Source organism: Mustelus asterias, chromosome 2 (genome assembly GCF_964213995.1).
Source record: "Mustelus asterias chromosome 2, sMusAst1.hap1.1, whole genome shotgun sequence".
Classification (NCBI taxonomy): Eukaryota; Metazoa; Chordata; class Chondrichthyes; order Carcharhiniformes; family Triakidae; genus Mustelus; species Mustelus asterias.
This window is the reverse complement of record NC_135802.1, coordinates 69,966,822-69,990,224: the sequence shown is the minus strand read 5'-3', so window position 1 is coordinate 69,990,224 and position 23,403 is coordinate 69,966,822. Positions and strand designations below refer to the sequence as shown.

The following is a 23,403-nucleotide window of genomic DNA, read 5'->3' as shown; positions in this document are numbered from 1 at the left end:
AGTGCCTATAAATGTTTGAAAGAAGATTCATATTTCATTCGAAGAGTTAACTTTCTCCCCAAAAGATTTCCAGCACACTCAATTTTTATTTTGGATTTCCAGCATCCACCAGAATTTTGCTTTTATTTTATGCAAAGTGCCTAATCAAGCTTGCATTGAGCTTCATTGGAACACTGCAGTAAGCTGAGGACTCAAAATGAGAGCAAGGTGGAAAATAAAAATGACACTGCAAGCTCGGGGCCATGCATGCAGACTGTGCAGAGGGATTCTGCAAAGTAGTCACTCAATTTATGTAACAGACTGCATTTCAAGTTTACGAATACAGCATACAAAATTGAGAGAAGTGCACATAGATCATTATTTCACATAGAACCCTTGCCTGGAGCATTGAAGAGTGAGAAGAGGAGGTAAAAAGGCAGGTATTGCATCTTCTGTGCTTGCATGGTAAGATACTGTGGGTTGAGGATGGGCCTTGTGGGTGATTGAAGAGTGGAGCAGGCGTCACGGACTGGAACAGTCCTGTCAAAATGGTGAAAGGGGAGCACAGGGAAAGGTGTGCTTACTGATGGCAAAGACAGAGGATAATCTGTTGACTGTGGAGGTTGCCAATGTGGAAGGTGAGGACAAGGTGAATCTTATCGTGGTTACGGAGGGAGGGGAATGGATGAGAGCAGAAGTGCAGGAAAAAGGTCGGACATAGTCAGCCACGGTGGGGGAATCTTCAGTTGAGGAAAAAGGAAGACGTATCAGAAACACATGTGGAAGATTGCATCATCAGAGCAGACATGGAAGAATGGAATGGAAGCAGCAGGTGAGGAATGAGTGGAGGCCACTGTGGGAGTCACTGGGTTTATAATGAATATTAGTTTATAGCCTATCCTCAAAACTGGAGACCGATAAGTTGAGGAGAGAAGGGGAGGAATCAGAGACAGATCTTGTGAAGGTGAGAGAAAGGTGGAATTGAAAGCAAAGTTGAAGTTTTCCAGTTCAGGGTGAGAATAGGAAATGGAATTGATGCAGTCAGTGCACTGGAAGAAAAGTTGAGATTGAAGCCTGTGTAGGGCTGGAACTAGGGACGTTCCACATATCCTTAAAAAAGGCAGGCTTAGCTAAGGCCCATGTGGGTACTCATATCAACACATTTTATTTGGAGGAACTGAGATGGGTTAAAGCAGCAGTTGTTTAATGTGAGAACAAGTTCAGCACAGGTCCCCCAGAACATCAACCTGGGCCTCTAGATGACTAGTCCAGTGATATTACCATTGCCCCACCTTCTCCCATATCTCAGACTAGTATTTTGAATATTGGGACCTCTTGGAAGATAGCCTTGTGCTAAATAAAATGAGTTTTCGATTTTTTAAAAATTACACGAATGACATCAGGAGTAAATGCCTAATATTAATTCTGGCAATATCACCATTAAATGAAAGTAATGATTAATCGCTGGTGTTGTTTTTTCACCTGAGAGTCAATTATGCTACCTGGATATTGCAGTGTTATCGCAGTTGTAAAATTGCACAATAATGTACAGACACTAAGGTGTATCCTGTATATGCTCATTTAGAATGTTTTCTTTTAATATAGGAGAGATAATTATTCCTGAGCTATGAACCTTTTGTCACCATTTTATCTCATTTCATGCTCATGGCATATAAGGAAGTATAAGCTCTACAAATATGTACAAAGCTGTGTGAGCATTGCAGCAAATACGGAATTAGAAATACATTGTCTCTGTACATGATGGCATAACTAATAAATATATAGATACAAGTATCACCTTTGATAGGATGTGCAAGTCAATATATTAATTCATGAACATTGTGTCACTTTTTTAGGGTGAAGAATAGATCAGATCTTATTGGAGCTTTTAAAATGGACCCTGTTTACCTCAAACATGATCATCAGGATTCTGGTATTTTTCAGATTACTGTTTGTTATATTATTTTTGAATTGTGGTGTTAATGGAGTGAATCTTTAACCTTAGCCTGAATGCATCTCACATCATTCAAATATTTAATTACTAGGAGCTCTGCATCGCCATCAGGTTTCAGGGTGTAATTATACTGATTTTTTTTTTACAGATACACTTAAACTGATAATGCCTTGTCTATTATTATTATTTTTTTGAGAAAGTACAGAGTCATTAGGAATTATTTTTGTTGGTTTTTGTATCACCAACAGCAACAAGAACAATCATTTGCATTCATATAAGGAGGAAGATGGAAATGGTGGAGGGTGGGGGTGAAGACAGTGGCTTTGGTCTTCCCAATGTTTAATCGGAGGAGGTTACAGCTGATCCAGGACTGGATCTCAGTAATACACTGTGACAATATAGAGGCAGTAGAGGGGCCGACCGAGAGTGATGGTGATGAGGTAGAGCGGACACTCATCCACAATTGTGTGGGCTGCACCACAGCTGCAGCCTGGATGGTTTTGGTGACCCCCATTGATTTTGGGTGGCTGCACCGAAGCTATGGCCAACCTAGAAACCATCTATTTTATTCAAATGAAAATAAATTAAACTGGCAACAACCTCCTCAGTGAACTGGCCAGTGCCTCATGCGATCACAGGCCAAGACCTTAAGGACCCCTGCTCTTGCCATCACGTACTCAACTGCAGAATATTGATTACCTCATTTAAAATGGGGCGCTGTCGACCAGAAGATCCTGCCAGCGTGAACGGCCAAATAATTTTGGCCTATGTTACTGAGGGGCAGGATATAAATGACAAATAGGAGGTGGCTGAGGAAGGATCCTTAGGGGACTCTAGGAGTGAGAAGAGAAGCCATTACAGATGATTCCCGGCTACGATTAGATAAATAAGAATGGAACCAAGCGACTGTCGGTCCACCCAACTGGATGAGTGGAGAGGCGTTGGAGGAGGATGGTATAATCAACTGTGTCAAAGATTACAGATGGGTCGAGATTGCTGAGAAGGTAAAGTTTACCTTTATCACAGTGACATCGGGTATCGTTTGTGAATTTGTTAAGAGCCATATTAGTACTGTGGCAAGGACGGAGACCTATTAGCAGGAATTCAAACATGAATCAGAGTTTTACATGACCCCCCTCACTGGACAGTTTGCAGGCAGGGAGGCCTGTAAAATTCCCCAGGTGGTTTTCCCACCCCTATCCCACCTGTCCTCAACCTGTCCACAATGTTACCGGGGTGGGTGAGACCTAGGGCAGTCCACCCACTCGTGTTCGAATTGAGGCACTTAATTGACCAACAAAGTGCTGCTTCCTGGCCAGTCTCGGTTTTCACTCTGGGGGGAGGAGGTTAGTGGGAAGCCTGGCACTTCGCTCTGCTTGGCCCTCGGGTGAGAGAGGTGAGGGGATATCTCCATCATGAACCCACTTTCATGTTCAAGTGACCAATCCCAAGGATTGTTTCTGGTTCCTGTGTTCCCTCTGCTTCCTCCCCAGCCCCTCACTCAAGATTCCCGCCCTCCTCCCACGTATTCTATCCAAGTGCTTCCTACCCTATCCCCGCTGAAAGATCCCACTCCCCAGTACTTTGCTTTCACCCAGATCCTGGCTTTTCTTTGCTGGGACTACATGTTGTGCCAGCGATGACCACCACTCCCAGTATTGCCAGCCAATCAGATTGGCCAGCAGTTCTCTGAGGCAGGGATTCCTCCTGTGTGGGGGGTAGAAGTCTCGCCTCCAACCTATTAACATTCTGGTAGCTTCCCAACCAACAAACCCCACCAACCATTACATTTTGCTCATGGGTTTCCAGAAAGGTGCCCGGACTTGGGAGGTGATAACCTAATTAAGAACTTTGGAAAGGGTACGAGAGGTTGGAGGTGGGGCGGCAGTTTGCAAGGATGGAGGCAAGGGGGTGAGAAAGTAGAGGAAGTTACAAGTTCTGGGCTAAGAGTAAGAGTCCCCCAGAGGAGGTTTGGCCATCGGCTTGGGGAAAGGATGTAAGTGGCAGGGTCAGCTGATTAGATGGTCTCAATCTTCGTGACAAAGAAATCCGTGAACTCCTTGCATGTGTTGTTGGATATGAGGATGGAGAAGAAGGGAGAGAGGGACTTAAACCACAGCTTGCATGAGAGAAAAGAAGCCAAACATTACTTTATCATTCGAGGTTGATTCTGGAAGATTTGCAGACAAAAGCATGATCCATTAGTGCTTTTTGTGGTCTAGCCAGATCTGGCAGTGAAGGGTAAAGTAGTTGTCTGTTATGCAAGTTCAAGTCTGCATCTCCTGAACTCAAGGGACTGGAGATGTGGGCCATAAGTGTGGAAGAGACAGAGTTACAAAGTATGAATATAACTCCTAGTCGGGGAACCCAAGTTAGGAGCCAAACTAAAGGCAGTTTATTTTTCCTCTTGGTAGGGGGCTGTGAGTCAGGTTAAAGAATTATTCATGTAAAAATGCCTTTTGTTACAGAAACTGCCAAGAGACCAGAGCAGTCCATTATAGTTGTATGCTTAGCAATAGAAGAATCAGTTACTTTACTTTTACAATGGTGAGCTGCAATTTAGCCATTGTCTCCTGTTGCTATCTGGAAAGACTCAGTAGCTTAGTAAATTTGTCATACAAGAACACAAGAATTAGAAGTAGGAGATCATTGGGCCCTTCAAGCCTGCTCTGACATTCAATGAGATCATAGCCGATCTGAATGTGGCCTCAACTCCACTTCCCTGTCCTGTTACCCCACCTCCCTCCTAACCTTTGACACACTTGTTGATCATTGCCATGGTGATTCAGAAACTCTGCATATGCAGTTCCTCATTAAGCTCAAAGTAGCTAACTGTGCATCTGTGCTACATACAGTCTCAGTGATGCACTCTTGCCTACCTGTTAGAAAGTTGTATCTCCAATCCCCGCTACGGAACACAAGTAAATAATCTAGGTTGAAAGGGCAGTCCAATAGGAAGTGGATGCTCTTTTTGATGAGATGCAAAGGTGAATACATGTCTGTGTATCCTGGCATCCTGGTCATTATCCATCAACTAATATCAAGAAGTAACAACTTAATGGATCATTCGCTCAAGATTGTTCTGGGGATCTAACTATTCATGAATTGACTCCTATGTTTACCTAACCAACAACATTTACAACTTTTGAAGGAAAAATTCATGAGCTGTGAAGTGTTTTGGAACATCTTGAGCTGAGGAAAGAACTATGAAAGAACTATGTCAACACAAGTTATTTCTTCCTTCCCCAAGACATCATCTCCTGCTGATTTTCTCCTTTGAATAAACTTAACATCTCCCCTGAACAAAGAAAATTACAGCGCAGGAACAGGCCCTTCGGTCCTCCAAGCCTGCATCAACCATGCTACCCGACTTAACTAAAACCCCCTACCCTTCCGGGGACCATATCCCTCTATTCCCATCCTATTCATGTATTTGTCAAAACGCCCCTTAAAAGTCACTATCGTATCCGCTTCCACTACCTCCCCCGGCAACGAGTTCCAGGCACCCACTACTCTGTGTAAAAAATCTGCCTCGTACATCTCCTTTAAACCTTGCCCCTCGCACCTTAAACCTGTGCCCCCTAGTAATTGACTCTTCCACCCTGGGAAAAAGCTTCTGACTATCCACTCTGTCCATGCCTCTCATAATCTTGTAGACTTCAATCAGGTCTCCCCTCAACCTCTGTCGTTCCAGTGAAAACAAACCAAGTTTCTCCAACCTCTCCTCATAGCCAATGCCCTCCATACCAGGCAACATCCTGATGAGTCTTTTCTGTACCCTCTCGAAAGCCTCCACATCTTTCTGGTAGTGTGGCGACCAGAATTGAACACTATATTCCAAATGCAGCCTAACTAAGGTTCTATAAAGCTGCAACATGACTTGCCAATTTTTAAACTCAATGCCCTGGCCGATGAAGGCAAGCATGCCGTATGCCTTCTTGACTACCTTCTCCACCTGCATTGCCACTTTCAGTGACCTGTGTACCTGTACACCCAGGTCCCTTTGCCTATCAATACTCTTAAGGGCTCTGCCACTTACTGTATATTTCCTATCTGTATTAGACCTTCCAAAATGCATTATCTCACGTTTGTTATCAGTGTTATCATCCTTGCGTGGGAGAGGGAGGATCCAGTCATCTCTGGTTTATTATCTGAATCATGTGCAAATTGGCATAGGGTATATTAAATTATAGAGATGTGGTGCCAAGACCATAACAGGAAGGGACAGAGTAGAGGGAGTACAAATAGAAGATGAGGTTCAACATTATAAAAATAATAAAAGGACAAAACTAATGGCTCTGTATCCAAATGCACATAGCATTCGAAACAAAACAGAGAGAATTGAGAGCACAATTAAATAAATAAATATAATGATAGCCATTACAGAGACTTAACTGCAATGAACAGGACCCGAATATTGAAGGGTACATGAGATTTACAAAGAACTAGAAGCTAGCAAAAGACAGAGGGGTGGCTCTGTTAATTAATAATGGCATGAGCACATTAGACAGGGATGAACTAAGTTCAGGAAATCAGGATGTAGAAATGTTTTGGGTAGAGATAAAAAATGATAAAAGCAATAAGTCATAGGATCATAGTATCCCTACAGTGCAGAAAGAGGCCATTCGGCCCATCGAGCCTGCACCGACAACAATCCCACTCTGGCCCTATCCCCACATATTTACCCTGCTAATTTCCCTGACACTAAGGGACAAATTAGCCTGACCAATCAACTAACACACATGTCTTTAGATTGTAGGAGGAAACCGCAGAACCTGGAGAAAACCCACACAAACAAGAGGAGAACGTGCAGACTCCACACACAGTCACCCAAGGCCAGAATTGAAACTGGGTTCCTGACACTGTGAGGCAGCAGTGCTAACTAACGTGCCGCCACTTGTGGGAATGGTGTATGAGCCCGTTACAATAACCATGCAGTAGGATAGGATATGAAGGAAGAAATAATTGGAGCTTGTCAAAAAATTATAGCAATAATCATGGGCGATTTTAATCTGCATATACATTGGGAAAATTAGATGGGAAAAGGTAGCCTAGATGAGGAATTCGTAAAATGTTTCTGGGGTAGTTTATTAGAACATCACATTCTGGCACCAAGCAGAGAGCAGGATATATTAGACCCGGTATTAGGCAATGATTAATTAATTACCTAATTGCGAAGCTGACTGCTGGTAGCAGCGATCATAATATGATTGAGTTTTGCATTCAGTTTCAAGGAGAGAAGTCTAGGTCCAAGACAATATTTTAACCTTAAATAAGAGCAATTATGAGGGCATAAAACACAGGTAGCAAAAATGAACTGACAGGATAGGTTAAGGGAGATACAGTGGCAGACTTTTAGGAGATATTTCAGTAAGAAAAAGTCTAAATGGTGGACCCACCATTCATGGTTAACAAAAAAAAATTAAAGATAGTATCAGACTTAAAGAAGGAGCATATAATTGCACAAAGAGGTGTGGCAGGTCAGAGGATTGGACAGAATATGAAAAAAGGCAAAGAATGATCAAAAGATTGATAAGAAAAGAAGTATTAGAGTACAAGAGAAAGCTAGATTAAAAATATAAAGACAGATAGTGAGAGTTTTTATCAGTACTTAAAAAAGAGTTAACAAAGTGAGCATTGGTCCTATAGAAATAAAGTCTGGGAATCAATAATGGAAAATAAGGAGATGGCAGAAGAATTAAACCAGTATTTTGCATCACCTTCACTATAGAGGATACAAGTAACATCCCAGAAATAGCTGTAAATCAGGAAATGGAAAGGAAGGAGGAATTCAAGAAAATTACTGAGAAAATTGTTGGAGCTGCAGTCTGACAAATCTCTGGGTTTGGATGGACCTCAACCTAGGGTCTTGGAAGAAATGGCTAGTTGATAGTTGATGCATTCGTTTTAATTTTTCAAAATTCCTTAGATTCAAGAAAGGTTCCATTAGATTGGGAACTAGTGAATGTAACTCCTTCATTCAAAAAGGGAGGTGGGGCGGGCAGAACGTAGGAAACTACAGGCCATTTAGTTCAACATCTGTCACAGGGAGAATGTTAGAAGCTATCATTAAAGAAATTCAGTGAATCAGGCAGAGCCAGCATGGCTTTGTGAAAGGAAAATCATGTTTAATTGATTTATTGGAGTTCTTTGAAGAAGTAACATGTGCTGTAGATAAAGGGGAACCAATGAATGTACTGTATTTAGATTTCCAAAAGGCACTGGAAAGGTGCCACATCAAGTGTCATTGTGAAATATAGTGTAGGGGATAACATATTGGCACAGAAAAAAGATTGGCTAACTAATAAGAATCAGAAGGTCTTTTTCTGGTTGGCAAAATGGATCAGTGCTGCGGCCTTGACCATTTACATATATAAATTACTTGGATGAATGGAGAACAGGTATGGTTGCTAAATTTTCTGATGTCACAAAGCTAAGTAGAATAGTAAGATGTGAAGAGGACACAAGGAGGCTACAAAAGGATATAGATAGGGCAAGAGGCTGGGCAAAGACCTGGTAAATGCAGTGTAATGTGGCAAAAGGTAAAATTGTCCATTTTGGCAAGGAAAAATAAAAAGAAGCATATTATCTAATGAGAGATTGCAGAACTCAGAGATACAGCGGGATCTAGGTGCCCAAGAGCATGAATCACAAAAGATTAATATGAAGGTTCAGCAAGTAATTAAAATTGAATAAAGTAGAGATGTTATGCTTCAGTTATACAACACATTGGTGAGACTACATCTCGAGTACTGTGAATAGCACTGGTCTCCTTATTTAAGAAAGGATGTAAATGCAGTGTAAGCAATAGAGAGAAGGTTTACTAGACTAATACTTGGATTGGGCAGGGTGTCTTATGAGGAAAGATGGACAGGCTAGCTGCATCCTTGTAGTTTAGAAGAGTAAAAGGCAACTTTTACTTTTGAGTAAACATAATTATAAGATCATGTGGGGACTTGACAAGGTGGATGTGAAGAGGATGTTTCCTCTTGTGGGAACATCTAGTACTAGGGGCCATTATATAAAACGAAAGGGCCATCCATTTAGTTCAGAGATGAGGAGAAATGTGTCTCTCAGAGCGATGTGAGCTTTGGAACTCTATTTCTCAAAAGGCAATGGAAGCAGAGTCCTTGGGTGGAAGTTTCTGGCCCTGTCTCGGTCGGGCATCAAAAAGTAGGGTGAGACATTCAAACGTCTTCTCACTTTGGCGGGACCGGGATATCCCACTGGTGGAAAGGCCAGAAAATTCCAGCCTTTGAACATTTTTAAGGCAGAGGTTGATAGATTCTTGATAAGCAAGGGAGTGAAAGGTTATCAGGGGTAGGCAGGAACGTGGAGTTGAAGTTATAATCAAATCAGCCATGATCTTATTGAATGGTGGAGCAGGTTCGAAGGGCCGAGTGGCCTATGCCTGTTCCTAATGCATACGTTTGTATGTTCAGTAAAGTTTCTGGCAAATAAGAATATAAGAATCAGGAGCAGGAGTAGACCATTTAGCACCCCCCACCCCACCCCTCCCCACCATCCAACAAGATACATTAATGAACAATATTGACATTTTTCTCAAAAGTGTATTCTTGAGATAACAGTGAAATGCAGCAACCTTTAGTGCTTTGGATTTGTCTACACATCAACTTGACAGCATATTCTGTGGTTGGATGTTGTTAATATCTACTTGGCCCCTTTTGGAACTGATGCTCAGGAATGAGCAGTTAGACTCAAAGGATAACTAACGTGGTCTTCTTGGAAAATTTAAAATGGTGCATCTACTTAAAAGTAAATGCTGAGAAATGTAATCAAAAACAATTTACACCCTCACAACACTGAGCATGTGCAATGTCCCTTCATCTTTGTTCAAGCATGAATTTAAACTCTAAAAGTCCCCATTGTCGTTGGTCACAGAACAAGCAACTGCAGTGCAAGAAGTGTCCCATTTAGATACAGAACCTTTTTTTGACACCAGCTTGGCTGACTATAGCAAAGTGTCACTGTGAGATTGCATGTCTCTGAGATAGACACCTCAGTTGCATTGCAAATGTAGACGTGCACCCAATACATGAAACTATTACTGACTGCAGGCACTAGAATCATGCCAGGGACAAATATTAACCATAATTATGTGAACCAGGATATGATGCATAAATGTTTGGGGTACAAACACTACTTAAAGTATTGTGTATAAATTATTTCCAAATTCAGTGTAAAAGCTAAGGAACATACTTACCTTGTTATGATCCCTGTGAGGATCCATAAACCCAGCAAATCAGAGCCAATGTAATTTGACCATAAATTAACAGACAAACCACGGCTTGTACAAACTATAAATTACACATAGACTAGCAGGTACAGCAAAGGTGAATCTCACAGATCTTACAGGCCATCCATTTTGCTATATGGCACCAATTTCAACCAAGCAGTTCTCCCAAGCTCAGATCTTCCTATGGCAGAATTCAGGACCCAGCCAGTTCTCCCATGCAGCAATTTCCACACAAGTTCTGCCAATGGCAATCTTCTACATTATGGTACAGATCTTTCTGGAATCATCTCAACTCTCAGCTCCCATCAGGCATGATAGCCTGGATCTACCAGGACCACCTTTATCTTTCCTCTTTCTGTCTGCCACAGAGCCTTTGTATTTTAATTTTGTTTCTGTGGCTTCCTGGTAGAGAGTCGCCAGGTCACATGGACCAGTATTTCTTATTATCCAAAAGTTAAAACTGATCTTTTTACAATTGATGCAAACTGTTAAAAGTCCCTTTCAAACATTTTAAAAACAGTTACAGATTCCCCAAACATTTTAAAGTAATTGCAATTTTTACTTTCTGTTACTACCTCTGGGTCAAAGACAATCGGATCTGACTGTGCTTATTGTTCTGTATATTCTATTGGAACCATTGGTATTGGGTACCTTTGTATTCATCCAATCATTTGCAGTTGCATTAGACAAATTAGTCACATTTTACAGTAACTGTTCTCTTTTTGCTCTCTCTTTCCAGGACTCATCACTGACTATAGGGTGAGTGCCCATTAAACATTTCTAAAACTAAATAATGTGAAACAGCTTCATAACTATGTTATCTTTTTTCAGCTCGAGTCAGGTTTAGCATTCACCTAAATTTGCAAGTTATGATTTATCTGCACCTTCAGCTTTGTGATTAGTTTAAACATTATTTATTGAACTAAATGTTGGTTTTCTTGGGAGATTTTTTCTGTTAGGATATTAACCATCTGCTACCTTTAGATACTCCTTGTGTGAGCCTAAAGTGAATATTGTCAGGATGTTCAGCAACTTCGACTTTCGCTATCAAACCTAATCCTCCCCAATGTCCACAAACATTTCCGGTAAATGTTACTGAATGATGCTCTGAACAAAAACTCAGGGTTGATTTTTCTTTTTGCAAACCTAGAAAGACTGAAGCCAATTGTTGCACCTGTACTGCCCCCTGGCAGAAATCAGCTAACATAACACTGAAGGAGATTAAATCTAGGGTCTTTCAGACCTGGTTGGTTATATGAAGCCTTTACCGCATTAGATATTGGGGAAATAATTGATTTAATACAGCTTACTATTGACAAATTGTGTTCAGTTAAAGTAGAAGTCCATGTAAACCAACAACTATTTTGAATCTATAATCTACAGGTTTCCAAGTTGCCAAACATAACTGTTGATATTGGACATCCTTATTTCATTTTATTGCTGATTTCAAAAAAGATATCACACATTTCACAAATTGGCATTTCTGTTTTTGAAATCAGCTTTGCAATTTATGAATAAGTAACATAAATGATTGTTCTGGAGGTTTCTCATTTAAAGAAATCTTTTTGATACATAAAATTGGATATATTGGCAGCATAGAATCCCTACTATGCAGAAGGAGGCAATTCAGCCGATTGAATCTGTGTCTACTCTCTGAAAGAGCATTTTACCCAGGCTCCCCCTGGAATCTTTGCAGTGCAGAAGGAGGCCATTTGGCCATTGAGTCTGCACTGACTCTGAAAGAGCATCTTACATATATGCATTTGGAATGTGGGAATGTGAATTCATACATATATTTTTCCTTATTTGTTCATCTTTGTTTAAAAAAAAGTCAGAGTATAAAATGGAAAGTACTAATTTGTATTCACATATAATTTCTCAGTAAAATTTGCAACAAAGGAAAATATACCAGTTTTTAAATGATTAATTCAGCTCAGAAAATTTCCAATAGGAATATGGCTGTTAAGAATATAATGAAAAAGGGCCACTTTAGAGTGATACTTCAGAATCTATATAAAAACATTGGGTGGGATTTCCTGGCCGCGCTCGCCCCAAAACCGGAAAATCCCGCTCCCCTTTGTATGGTCTGCCCACCCGCTCCCCCCCCCCCCCCACCCCCCGCCCGCTATGATTCCCGTGGTGGGAAAATTCCCCCCATTATATGTTGACCTTGATGTCCTCAAGTTGGGAGGAGGAAAGTTAAAATCCCTGCTTCCTGATTGTTTCTGTTGAATTGAGGAGAAGGTCATCCTCAGGTTTATGGCCTTGCTGGTGAAATAGCCCTCAGTTGTTTACTCAAGATTGTAGCTAAGGAATCATCACCTGAGAAAAATAGTGGAAAGGTTACCACCACCTGTACAACCATGCAAACCTGTGAATCGTTGCCTCAAAGTAAAGGGAGCATTTTCTTTTAAAGCGATACCAATACATTCTTAGCCATTTTAGCTGAGAGAGAGTCTCTCGGGGCTTAATTGGCAAAACCAGCATTGGTTGCCCATCCCCAATTGCCACAACTGAATGGCTTGCTGAGCCATTTCAGCAGTCAGTTAAGAGTCAACCTTGTTATTGTGGGTCTGGAGTCATATATAGGTGAGGACAGCAGATTTCCTTCCCCAAAGGGCATTAGTGAACAAGATGGATTTTTACAACAATTGACAGTTTTCCTCACCTTTCAATCCCAGATTTATTAATTGAATTTAAATTCTATCAGCTCCCATGGTGGAATTTGAACATATGGGCAAGATCTTCAGACTGTTCATGCCAGCTGGATCTTCCACTCCCATTGACGGGTTTCCCAGCGGCATGGGGTGGATTCAATGGAAAATCTCATTGACAGCCCAATGAAAATCTTCCCCGCAACAGCCAATCAGCGTCACCATTCTGCTGCTCCTCACTGGTGAGCTCTGCTACAGCCTCCTCGAACTCAGTGAGGTCGATGATCTCTGCCACGCCTCCCCCTGTCTGGGTTTGCTCACGTTTGTTGTGCGTAAGTTCGGCCTGTAGGAAGACAAAAGGGATGTGATCAGAGAGAATGGAGCAGAGTTGGGTGACATGCATGTCCCCCGTGTGTAGTGTGCCCTCCCAGAAGGTAGAGAGAAACAAGACAGATGGAATGGTGGTATTGTGAAAATCTTGTTGAGAGTGCGTGTTGATACATGTCCCCCGCTAATGGATGTGTGAGATTTGCGAAGAGAGTAACCAGGGGAGGCAATGGCACAGTGGTATTGTCACTAGACTAGTAATCAAGAGGCCCAGGGTAATTCTCTGGAGACCCGGGTTTGAATCCCACCACGGCAGATGGTGAAATTTAAATTCAATAAAACTCTGGGACTAAAAGTCTAATGATGACCATGAAACCTTGTCTAGTCTGGCCTATATTTGACTCCAGACCCACAGAAATGTGGTTGACTCTTAAATGCCCTCAGAGATGGGCAATAAATGGTGGCCCAGCCAGCGACGCCCACATCCCATGAATGAATTTTAAAAATTGAGTATATGATGCCATGCTGGGATGGATAGGGGAGAAATCTGAGAGAGGACTTACCCTGGCAGATCAATGAGATCATCCATCGGTTTCTTGCTCATGATGATGCTTCATGGGCAGATGGCAGCCATGCTGACCTCCTGGGCAGCGCTCTCCAAGACTGGAGTCATGAGTTTGGTGTGCTTCTTTGAGCCATCCCTGGAGTAGAGGACATGCCGGTGGGCCCGCACTCTCTGAATAAAGACCTCGATGACCCTGGCGCTGAGAATCAGTGTTGCCTTCTCCTTGAGGCTACTCACATTTTTCTTGTGGCTTCCTGACATGTTGGAGGGTTTCCTGTAGACAGTTGGACTGAAGACAATGATATGAGTGTGCTGGACTGCTATTTAAATATGGCGCCTAGACCTTTGAATCCACCAACTGACAGGCGGATGAATCATCTACCGGCTTGCTGGGGAGGCGATGGCTAAGTGGTATTATCACTAGACTATTAATCCAGAAACTCAGCTAATGTTCTGGGGACCCGGGTTCGAATTCCAACACGGCAGATGGTGGAATTTGAATTCAATAAAAAATATCTGGAATTAAGATTCTACTGATGACCATGAAGCTATTGTCATAAAAACCCATCTGGTTCACTACTGTCCTTTAGGGAAGGAAATCTGCTGTCCTTACCTGGTCTGGTCTACATGTGACACCCATGCCCCACGAATGAATAAAAACAAAGGTGATCCAGAACGGACTCGGCTGTGAATAATTAATAAGGTTCTAAGTGCACAATCCGGTGTGGGATCCCGATTGCGGCCAGAGCCACCCACCACAGCACAAAACTGAGAATTCTGCTTCGAGTTTCTGCCAAACCTGCATCCAAGGGGGCATGGCTTTAAATTGAGGGGGGGTAGTTATAGAACCGATGTCAGGGGTAGGTTCTTTACCCAGAGGGTGGTGAGGGATTGGAATGCCCTGCCAGCATCAGTAGTAAATGCGCCTAGTTTGGGGGCGTTTAAGAGATCCGTAGATAGGTTCATGGACGAAAAGAAATTGGTTTAGGTTGGAGGGTCACAGTTTTTTTTTTTAACTGGTCGGTGCAACATCGTGGGCCGAAGGGCCTGTTCTGCGCTGTAATGTTCTATGTTCTATGTTCTATTATCAACTATAGTTTTCTGGGGTCTGGGCTGCTCACTGCACTTTTAGAATGTAATTATGCCAGAAATTAAACCATTTCACAGGAAAATTAATTTCCCAAGAAACCTGTTTGTTGATGAGTGGCACAACTTTGCAAAGCAACAAGTGAAATGTATAGAGGAAATTCAGGGCTATGTGAATTAATTCTGAATTAATTCTCTTCATTCAATCAGCCTTCTCATTATTAGTTCCAATTACGTATCCCAGCATTAGGGACAAATCAATAACAGATATCACTACTACGAGTTGCTCAACTTGATTCAGGCTATGAGACAGAAGTCGCAATGGCAACTATTTTAACTAGCACTGTTTACATATAGCACTGGCAGATTCCCCTCGGACGTAGATTCCGTTCTCTGAAAATGTGGTTTGTGTTCCGATTGTATGGAGTAAAAGGACTTCAAGAACATATCCGTAAGGTAGGTTACTAAAAATCACATATGTAAATATAATATAAAAGTGTCTGCAAAGTATACTACAAATCTGTCACATTATATCACTGTGTACTGTGTATTAATCAAAACTACAGTCACCCTTATCACACTGTCTTATGTAGTCACTAATGGAGAGTGTGTACGAAACAGAGACGTTTGATAAATTGCGCCTGTCCTGTAGTTTTTTATTTATAAATATTTTCAGGTTTAATTTACATAAACAGTGACAATGTTCCGACATTATTTTCCAATTTTATTCATTTTGTGGCGGCATCATTTATTTTTGCTGAGAAAATGTTTGTCAAAAAGTGGGATCTCAGCATCCATTTGTATTGTGTTTGCTGCAGCATGTGGCTCTAGCACATGAATTTGAGAGTTTGGTATGTCAAGATGAACGGTTTGAGATTGAAAATGACGTCATACTGGGACTGGTGTGCTTCAGACTGAAGGTATGTAAAAATACTGTTAATATTAACGACTCTTCATAGATCCTCTTACGTTTTCCTCTTTAGCACTGAGGTCTAAATTTCCAGTCCAAATACTTGATTCCACAGGTGCAATACATAGAAGAAGCAAACCAAGAAATTGGGCATTGGGTCGAATGCTATGGCCCCAACACAGTGGCAGCGCGGCTTGTAAATGCGGTGGGGTAAAATTCTGCCCTTTGAGTTTTTTTTATTTGGCATTATCCAGGCCAATTTGTGCTGAGAATAATCTTCTAGTATTGGGTATTCTGGCATGAAATGTGAAATATCATCAGAATATTCACATCTTAGCCCCTGCTGGAACTGCTGGAACCATTCTGTAGTCTGGAAGCTTGCTGACTTTCTGAACAGCATGCCCAACTGTTTGCTCTTTTCACCCGAGCAAGTCAATTATCATCCCACCATTGCCCTCCCCTCCCAATTATGGAGGGTGAGCAGGGTGACATGTCCATTCTGTAATAGGAAGGGTTTCTAATTATAGGGCTAGTAAAGCTCACCAGCACTTGGATTTTTGAGACCTCAGCAACCACAGAAATGGAAAGAAGACCAGGTAAGGCTGCTGCCCTGGGTTTCTCACTCTCACTACCCACAATGAGTCCAAATATTTCTCTGTGATCTCCCATCAATGCATGAGCACTCTCGGTGATGCCACATGTCTCTCCCTTGAAGGACCATTTATACATTGTTCCTTAGTTTAAAATCTGCCATCCCAGTTTTGCAATAGTTACTCACACCCACAACACTTTCCAAAAAAAACCACCAAACTTGTCCTCTTGATTTTAATTTAATTTTTTATTAGTTAAGAAACAATAAAATTACACATTGCATTGATCAGGTTGATGAATGTAATAAAAATAACAGTAAAACTTGTTTGAATTGTTTGATGTGACAACAAGAAAGGTTGACCAAGAATTGTTGTATATATGGACTTTCAGAAGGCTATTTGGCAAATGCAGATACAAGGTTGGCTCAGTGATAGGAAGCACTGGGTAGAAGTAGAGGGAGGTTCTCAGATTGGGATGTGGTTTGCTATGATATTACCCAAGGATCAGTTTTTGGTCCATTATTCATTTCAATGTTTATAAATGATCTGGACTTGGGTGTAAGGAAAAATTTTAGAAAGTTTGTAGATTATATGAAATTTGGTATACTTGAAGGTAGTTAAAGGCTTCAGAATTACACATATAGGATGGTAAAATAGCAGAAAAATATGAAGTCATGAGTTTTGGGAAGACAAATATGGAAAGCTGATGGCTGGGATTCTCCCATACTTAGTTTCACGACTCTCCGACATTCGATGCTCCACAGAGTGCTTCAGGGGGATTCATGCCAGTAAGTGGGGGGGTGGGGTCTCAGAGGCCAGCAAAGTAGTGCTCAATGGGCCACTCCACATGCACCGATCTGTCAGTGGGGAGACCAGTGCATGCGAACTGGTCCCCTATCGCCGGCCTCCGGATCCCCGACTTCCCAACCATCGCCAGCCTACCCGATCTCTCTCCCCCCACCCCCCCAAATCATCAGCCTACCTGATCTCCCCCCTCCGCCCCGATTGCCAGCCTACCCGATCTCTTTCCCCTCGATTTCCAGCCTACCTGACTACCCCCCCCCCCCCCCCACCAGTCCCGCAATGGCTAGCCCCGACCCCCCCCCCACCATGTGCAGCCCCGATCACCTCCTCCCTCCCTCTCCCACTGATCCCATTGCAGAGTGCACAGTGAGTCCCCTCACCACCACCACCGATCAGCCCTCAGTAGACCCCACCCACTCAACACTGCCTGGTGCCAGCTGGGCAGTGCCAGTGTGCCTGGTGTGCAGTGCCTGGGTGCCAGGCTGGCACTGCCAGGCTGGCATTCCCCAAGGGGCATCCTCCTGACCCCAACCTTCCAGGGGGGACTCAATGGCCCCACTAACGGGGTAATCATGCTTGGTTCCCGTTGATGGGGACCAGTTGTAATCCCAGCTGGTGGGAACCTCTCCCGGCAGGGGGTGGGAGACACTAGCGAGCCAAGAGGATACTGTCCTGGGCTCGATAATCATATAGAAATTGCAATTTCAATATGGTAATCAGCTTTGCGCTGATTTCCGGAGCAGGGCTGATTATATTCAAAAACATTGCCTGGGAGACTCATGATCGGCTGGACGCTGGTCATAAGTCTCGCTACAGGTTCCCTATTGATGTCTCCCAGCCCACTGTATTACTTGAGCAGCTCAGCAGACCAGGAGAATCGCCCCCGATATACTATAAATGACCATTTTGAAAAATGCAGATGAGACATTGGTCTCCACTTACATAAATCCTTAAAGGTGGAAGGATAAGTTAATAAAGTGGTGAAAAAAATGGAAGGATTACTTGGGTTTATGAATAGGAGTAGAATATAAAAGCAAAGAGATCATATTGGAAATTTAGAAATCACTGGTTAGGCCTCAGCTGGAGTAATGTATTCCTTGAAGAGAAAGAAGAGAATTCTGGGCACCAAATTTCAAGAAAGATGTAAAGACTTTGGAAAGGATCCAGAGGTGATTTAATGTGAACAGAGAAGAGTGAAAGTTGGGACTATTCTCCTCGGAACAGAGAAAAATAAGCCGTGACTTAATTAAGCTTTGCAAGATGATGAAGGATTTTAATTGAATAGCTAGAGAAATGTTATTCCCTTTAGTAAGTGGGTCAATAACCAGAGGTTCACAAAATCAGAGAATTGTTACAGCACAGAAGGAGGTGATTTGGCCCATCATATCTGCACTGGCTTTCTGAATGAGCAATTCACCTACTGCCATTCTCCTGCTTTCTCCACATAACGCTGCACGTTCTTCTTTTTCAGATAATTATCAAATTCCCTTTTGAAACTCGATTGAATCTGCCTCCACCACACTCTCAGGCAGTGTATTCCAGACCCTAACCACTCACTGCATGAAAAACGCTTTTCTTCATGTTGCCAATGATTCTTTTGCCAATTATCTTAAATCTGCACCCTCTCATTCTTGATGCTTTCATGAGTTTTCCCCTATCTACACTATCCAGACCCCTTGTGATTTTGAAAACCTCTATCGAATTTCCTCTCATCCTTCTCTTCTCCAACCTAACTGAAGTTCCTCATTCCTGGAACCATTATTGTGAATCTTTCCTGCACTCTCCCTAATGCTTCCCCATTCTTCCTAAAATGTGGTGCGCAGATACTCCAGTTGAGGACACATAAGTGTTTTACACAAGTTTAACATTAACTGCTTGCTCTTGTACTCCGTGTCCCTATTAACAAAGCTGAGGATACTGTATGCTTTACTAATTGTTGTCTCAATCTGTCAGCCACCTTCAATAACTTATGTACATATACACCCAGGTCCCGCTTCTCCTGCACCCTCTTTAGAATTATGTCCTTTATTTTATACTGTATCTTTGGTTCTTCCTACCAAAACCAATAACTCCACTTCTCCACATTGAGCCTTGTCAGCCCAATCCACAAATTTCTCTCTGTCCTTTTGAAAGTTTGAACTATTCTCCTCACAATTCATAATGCTTCCAAGTTTCATATCATCTGTAATTTGGAAGTCTGCCCTGTGTTCCAAGGGTTAAGTCATTAATATATCAGGAAGAGCAAGGGTCACAACATTGAACCCTGGGGAACTCCACTATAAATTTTCCTCCAGCCAGGTCTCAAAACCATCTATTTGTCACTACTTTCTGTTTCCTTTCACTCAGTCAATTTCATATCCATATTTCTATTATCCCTTTTGTTCCAAGAGCTACAACTTTGTTCGCAAGTCTGTTATGAGCCATTACATCAAATGCCTTTTGGAAGTCCATGTACACTACGTCAACAGCATTACCCTAACAACCCTCTATGTTATCATAAAATCCCTCAGGTGCAGGAGGAGGCCATTCAGCCCATCAAGCCTGCACCAACAACAATCCCACCCAGGCCTTATCACCATAACCCCACGTATTTACCCTGATAAACTCCTGACACTAATGGTTAATTTAGCAATGACCAATCAACCTAACCCGCATATCTTTGGACTGAGGGAGGAAACTGAAGCATCTGGAGGAAACCCACACAGACACAGGGAGAATGTGCAAACTCCACACAGTCAGTCACCTGAGGCCAGAACTGAATTCAGGTCCCTGGCACTGTGCTAACCACTTTGCCACCGTGCTGCCCTGTTATCTCTTCAAAATTTCCAGCAAATTAGTCAAACATAATTTTCCCTTAACAAGCCCATGTTGGCTTTCCTCAACTAACCTTCAGTTGTCTATGTGACTATTAATTCTGCTTGTTCGATTCTAGAAGTTTCCGCACCCCTGAAGTTAAGTTGGCTGACCTGTAGTTGCTGGGCTACTTATACACCTTTTTCAAAGTGTGACATTTACAATCTCCAGTACATTGAACTACCCTTGAGTTTAAGGAAGATTGAAAAATGATGGTCAGTGCCTTTGTAATTTCCACTCTAAGTTCTGTCGGGATTCTTGGATGTACTTCATCTGGTCCTGGTACTTATCAGCTTTAAGTACAAGACAGCCCGTCCAATATCTCTTTATCAATGTGAAACCCTCCTAATGTGTTAATTACCTCTTCTTTCACTGTGACCTGTGTGACGTCTTCTTTCTTGGTAAAGACACATGCAAAGTATTCATTTAATACCTCAACTATTCCCCATGTCTCCAAGTATAAATTCCCCATTTGGTCCCTAATCAGTCCCATTCCTCCTTTAACCACCCTTTTACTATTTACATGCTACAGATAACTTTGGGATTCTCTTTCATGTTAGCTCCAGTCTCTTTTCATACTCTCTCTTTGCTTCTCTTATTTGCTTTTTCTCTTCACTTCTGAACATTCTATATTCAGTCTGGTTCTCTGTTGTATTCTCTACCCAACATTCATCATAAGCGCACCTTTTCTTCCTCATCTTAATCTCTATGTCTTTTGTCATCCAAGGAGCTCTGGATTTGTTTGTCCTACCTTCTCCCTTTGGAGGAATGCACCATGACTCTGTACACACAATCTCTGCTTTGAATGTAGCCCATTGTTCAGCCATTGTTTCTCCTGCCAACCTTTGACTCCAAAATATTTGGCCCACATCCATTCTTATCCCATTGAAGTTGTCCTTCCCTCAGGTAATTAATTATTTGTAATCTAGATTGTTCTTTCTTCGTTTCCATAGCCAAGCTAAAGCATATGATACAATGATCACTTCCCCCGAAATGTTCGACTTGATCCACTTCATTCCCAAGAACCAGGTCTAGCATTCCTCCTTTCTCGGTAGATTAGAAACATACTGCTTTAGAAAGTTCTCCTGAACACACACAAGGAACTTTTGGCTCCTCTCTGCCCTTTTACTATCCGAGTATATATTCAGATAATTAATGTTTCCCATTATATCGGGGTAGCCACATCTATACGTGTGCTATGCACAAAACACTCAACCTCACAGATGCACCACAGCGACAAAAGCTGCTGTGAATGTTCCAAAAAGGAGCTCAAGTTTGTAACTTTAAAATTATTGGCAAAATATCTACAGGGCAATGAGGAAAAAATGTTTTCACTCAGTCGGCCGGATCTGGAATGATCCACCTAAATTGCGGAAATTGATTCAATAAATAATTTTAAAAGGAAGTTGGACAGATAGTCGAGGATGAAGAATTTATAGTGTTAGGGACAAAAAGCGGGGGTGTGGGATGAAGCATGGCTGCTTTTTCAAAGAGTTTGCACAGGTGCGAGGTGCTGAAAGCCTCCCTCCATGCTGTAGGTTCCATGATTCTACATTAGAAAGTTTGCAGTGAATTAAAAGATACGTAGTTATATAAAAAAATAAACACTTTCTTCCCCATCTTTCTGATGTACTTCATTTTGTTTAGGGTTCCAACGATCAAAATGAAAATCTCATTAAAAAAATCAACAAAATTGGAAAGATTCACATTGTGCCATGCCAACTCCAAGACAAGTTTGTCCTCCGCTTTGTTATCTGTGCGCAAACAGCTGAAAGTAAACATGTCCAATATGCCTGGCAGAACATAAAGGAGATTGCCACTGACCTTGAAAAAGACCATCAGTAATCCATCAGTAAAGAAGTACATTTTCATTGTTATGTATATTTGTACTAAATGAATGCATTTTAATCTTATTTTTGTCAATGACCTGGCTTCTGATGCTGATTTTTGATGACCAGGGAGTAATCAGTCTAATGCATTCAATCAAAAGTAATTCATAAATGTGTGTATTTTGCACTATATTTTATTTTGATTACTTGTGTTTAACAAATTTGAAAAATTCACTTATTGCTTTTCATTTTTAGTTCTTTCATCAATGCTATACTATATATATCTTTTGAATGATGTTATTCTAGGTATGTGCTGCTTCTTCCATCCTCAAGAACATTTACACTTCAACATCTCGTCTGGTTGTCTGATTGCACACCCGGGATAACAAAGAGCTCCCGGTCCAATCCCATCCCATCTTAAACTGTCAAAATATGAAAGTTACATATAAAATTGCAATCCAAAGTTATTTAATCACTGTTCAAGCAAATAATCAATAGTAATATATTTACACTAGTTACTGGCTTATGTCTTGTGAAAAATAAATGGTTTGCAAACTCTAAACTGAACTATACTTTCTCATTCACTTTTATTCTAACCACTACTGAAGTATTAAGTCATCTGATTCTCATCAGAGTCGGGAGACGGACTAATGTCTTCAGGTCAAAGATTTGGGTTCATAGCCTTGCATGTTTTGGAATTTGAATCTAATTATCTCGGATTATATTTATTAATTACACAATATTTTTAGGTATGGACAGCTTGATTTCTACCTTGGGCTACAGAGACAGCTGAAGCGAATTTGAAAATATTTCAGGTGGGGCGGATTTGTGCCAGTGCAGCTACTTTTAGTAGAAAGCAGAGAGTGGAGTGAACAATTGTTTCTCCAGACTGGGAGGGAATGTGCAGTGGTGACTCCCAAGGGTTAGTGTTGGGATCACTGTACTTTTTTTTTGATAAGTATTAATGAATTGTACTTGGGTATTCAGGGCATAATTTAAAATCTGCAAATGACGTGAAATTCAGAATTTGTATTAAGCAGTTAGAAAGATAGCAAGAAATTTCATGAGAACATAGACCAACTATTGAAATGGGCAGACATATGACATTTTAAATGGGGTGAGAGAACGGAGAGACCCGGGAGGTTTTTGCATACACAAATCTTTGAAGGTGGCAGGACCAGTTGAGGAGGCTGTTTTCAGGGATGTGAGATCTTTGGCTTAATAAACTGAACATTTATAAAATGTAAAATAAGGGCCCATGGTATTCGAGGCAAGGTACTAACATGGATTGACGATTGGCTGTCAGACAGAAGGCAGAGAGTTGGGATAAAAGGTTCTTTCTCAGAATGGCAACCGGTGACAAGTGGTGTCCCGCAGGGTTCAGTGTTGGGGCCACAGCTGTTCTCTTTATATATTAACGATCTAGATGACGGGACTGGGGGCATTCTGGCCAAGTTTGCCGATGATACAAAGATAGGTGGAGGGGCAGGTAGTATTGAGGGGGTGGGGAGGCTGCAGAAAGATTTAGACAGTTTAGGAGAGTGGTCCAAGAAGTGGCTGATGAAATTCAACGTGGGCAAGTGCGAGGTCTTGCA

At 41.7% G+C, this 23,403-nt stretch overlaps 1 protein-coding gene across 7 annotated transcripts in view; it reads left to right on the top strand.

The window, feature by feature from the left end:
* Window positions 1–22,373, top strand: part of ddc (dopa decarboxylase) — a 79,955-nt gene extending 57,582 nt beyond the window's left edge. For 3 of the 7 annotated variants that reach the window (XM_078236893.1, XM_078236886.1, XM_078236901.1), the window contains exons 10-14: window positions 1,836–1,912; window positions 10,930–10,949; window positions 15,180–15,278; window positions 15,641–15,742; window positions 21,627–22,367. In XM_078236893.1, the coding sequence (XP_078093019.1) occupies window positions 1,836–1,912; window positions 10,930–10,949; window positions 15,180–15,278; window positions 15,641–15,742; window positions 21,627–21,824 (496 nt within the window). In that variant the 3' untranslated portion in view covers window positions 21,825–22,367. Of the gene's footprint in view, window positions 1–1,835; window positions 1,913–10,929; window positions 10,950–15,163; window positions 15,279–15,640; window positions 15,743–21,626 lie in introns of all 7 variants that reach the window. The other 4 variants (XR_013500321.1, XR_013500320.1, XR_013500323.1 and 1 more) reach the window with 3 other exon arrangements.
* Window positions 22,374–23,403: the final 1,030 nt, after the last annotated feature.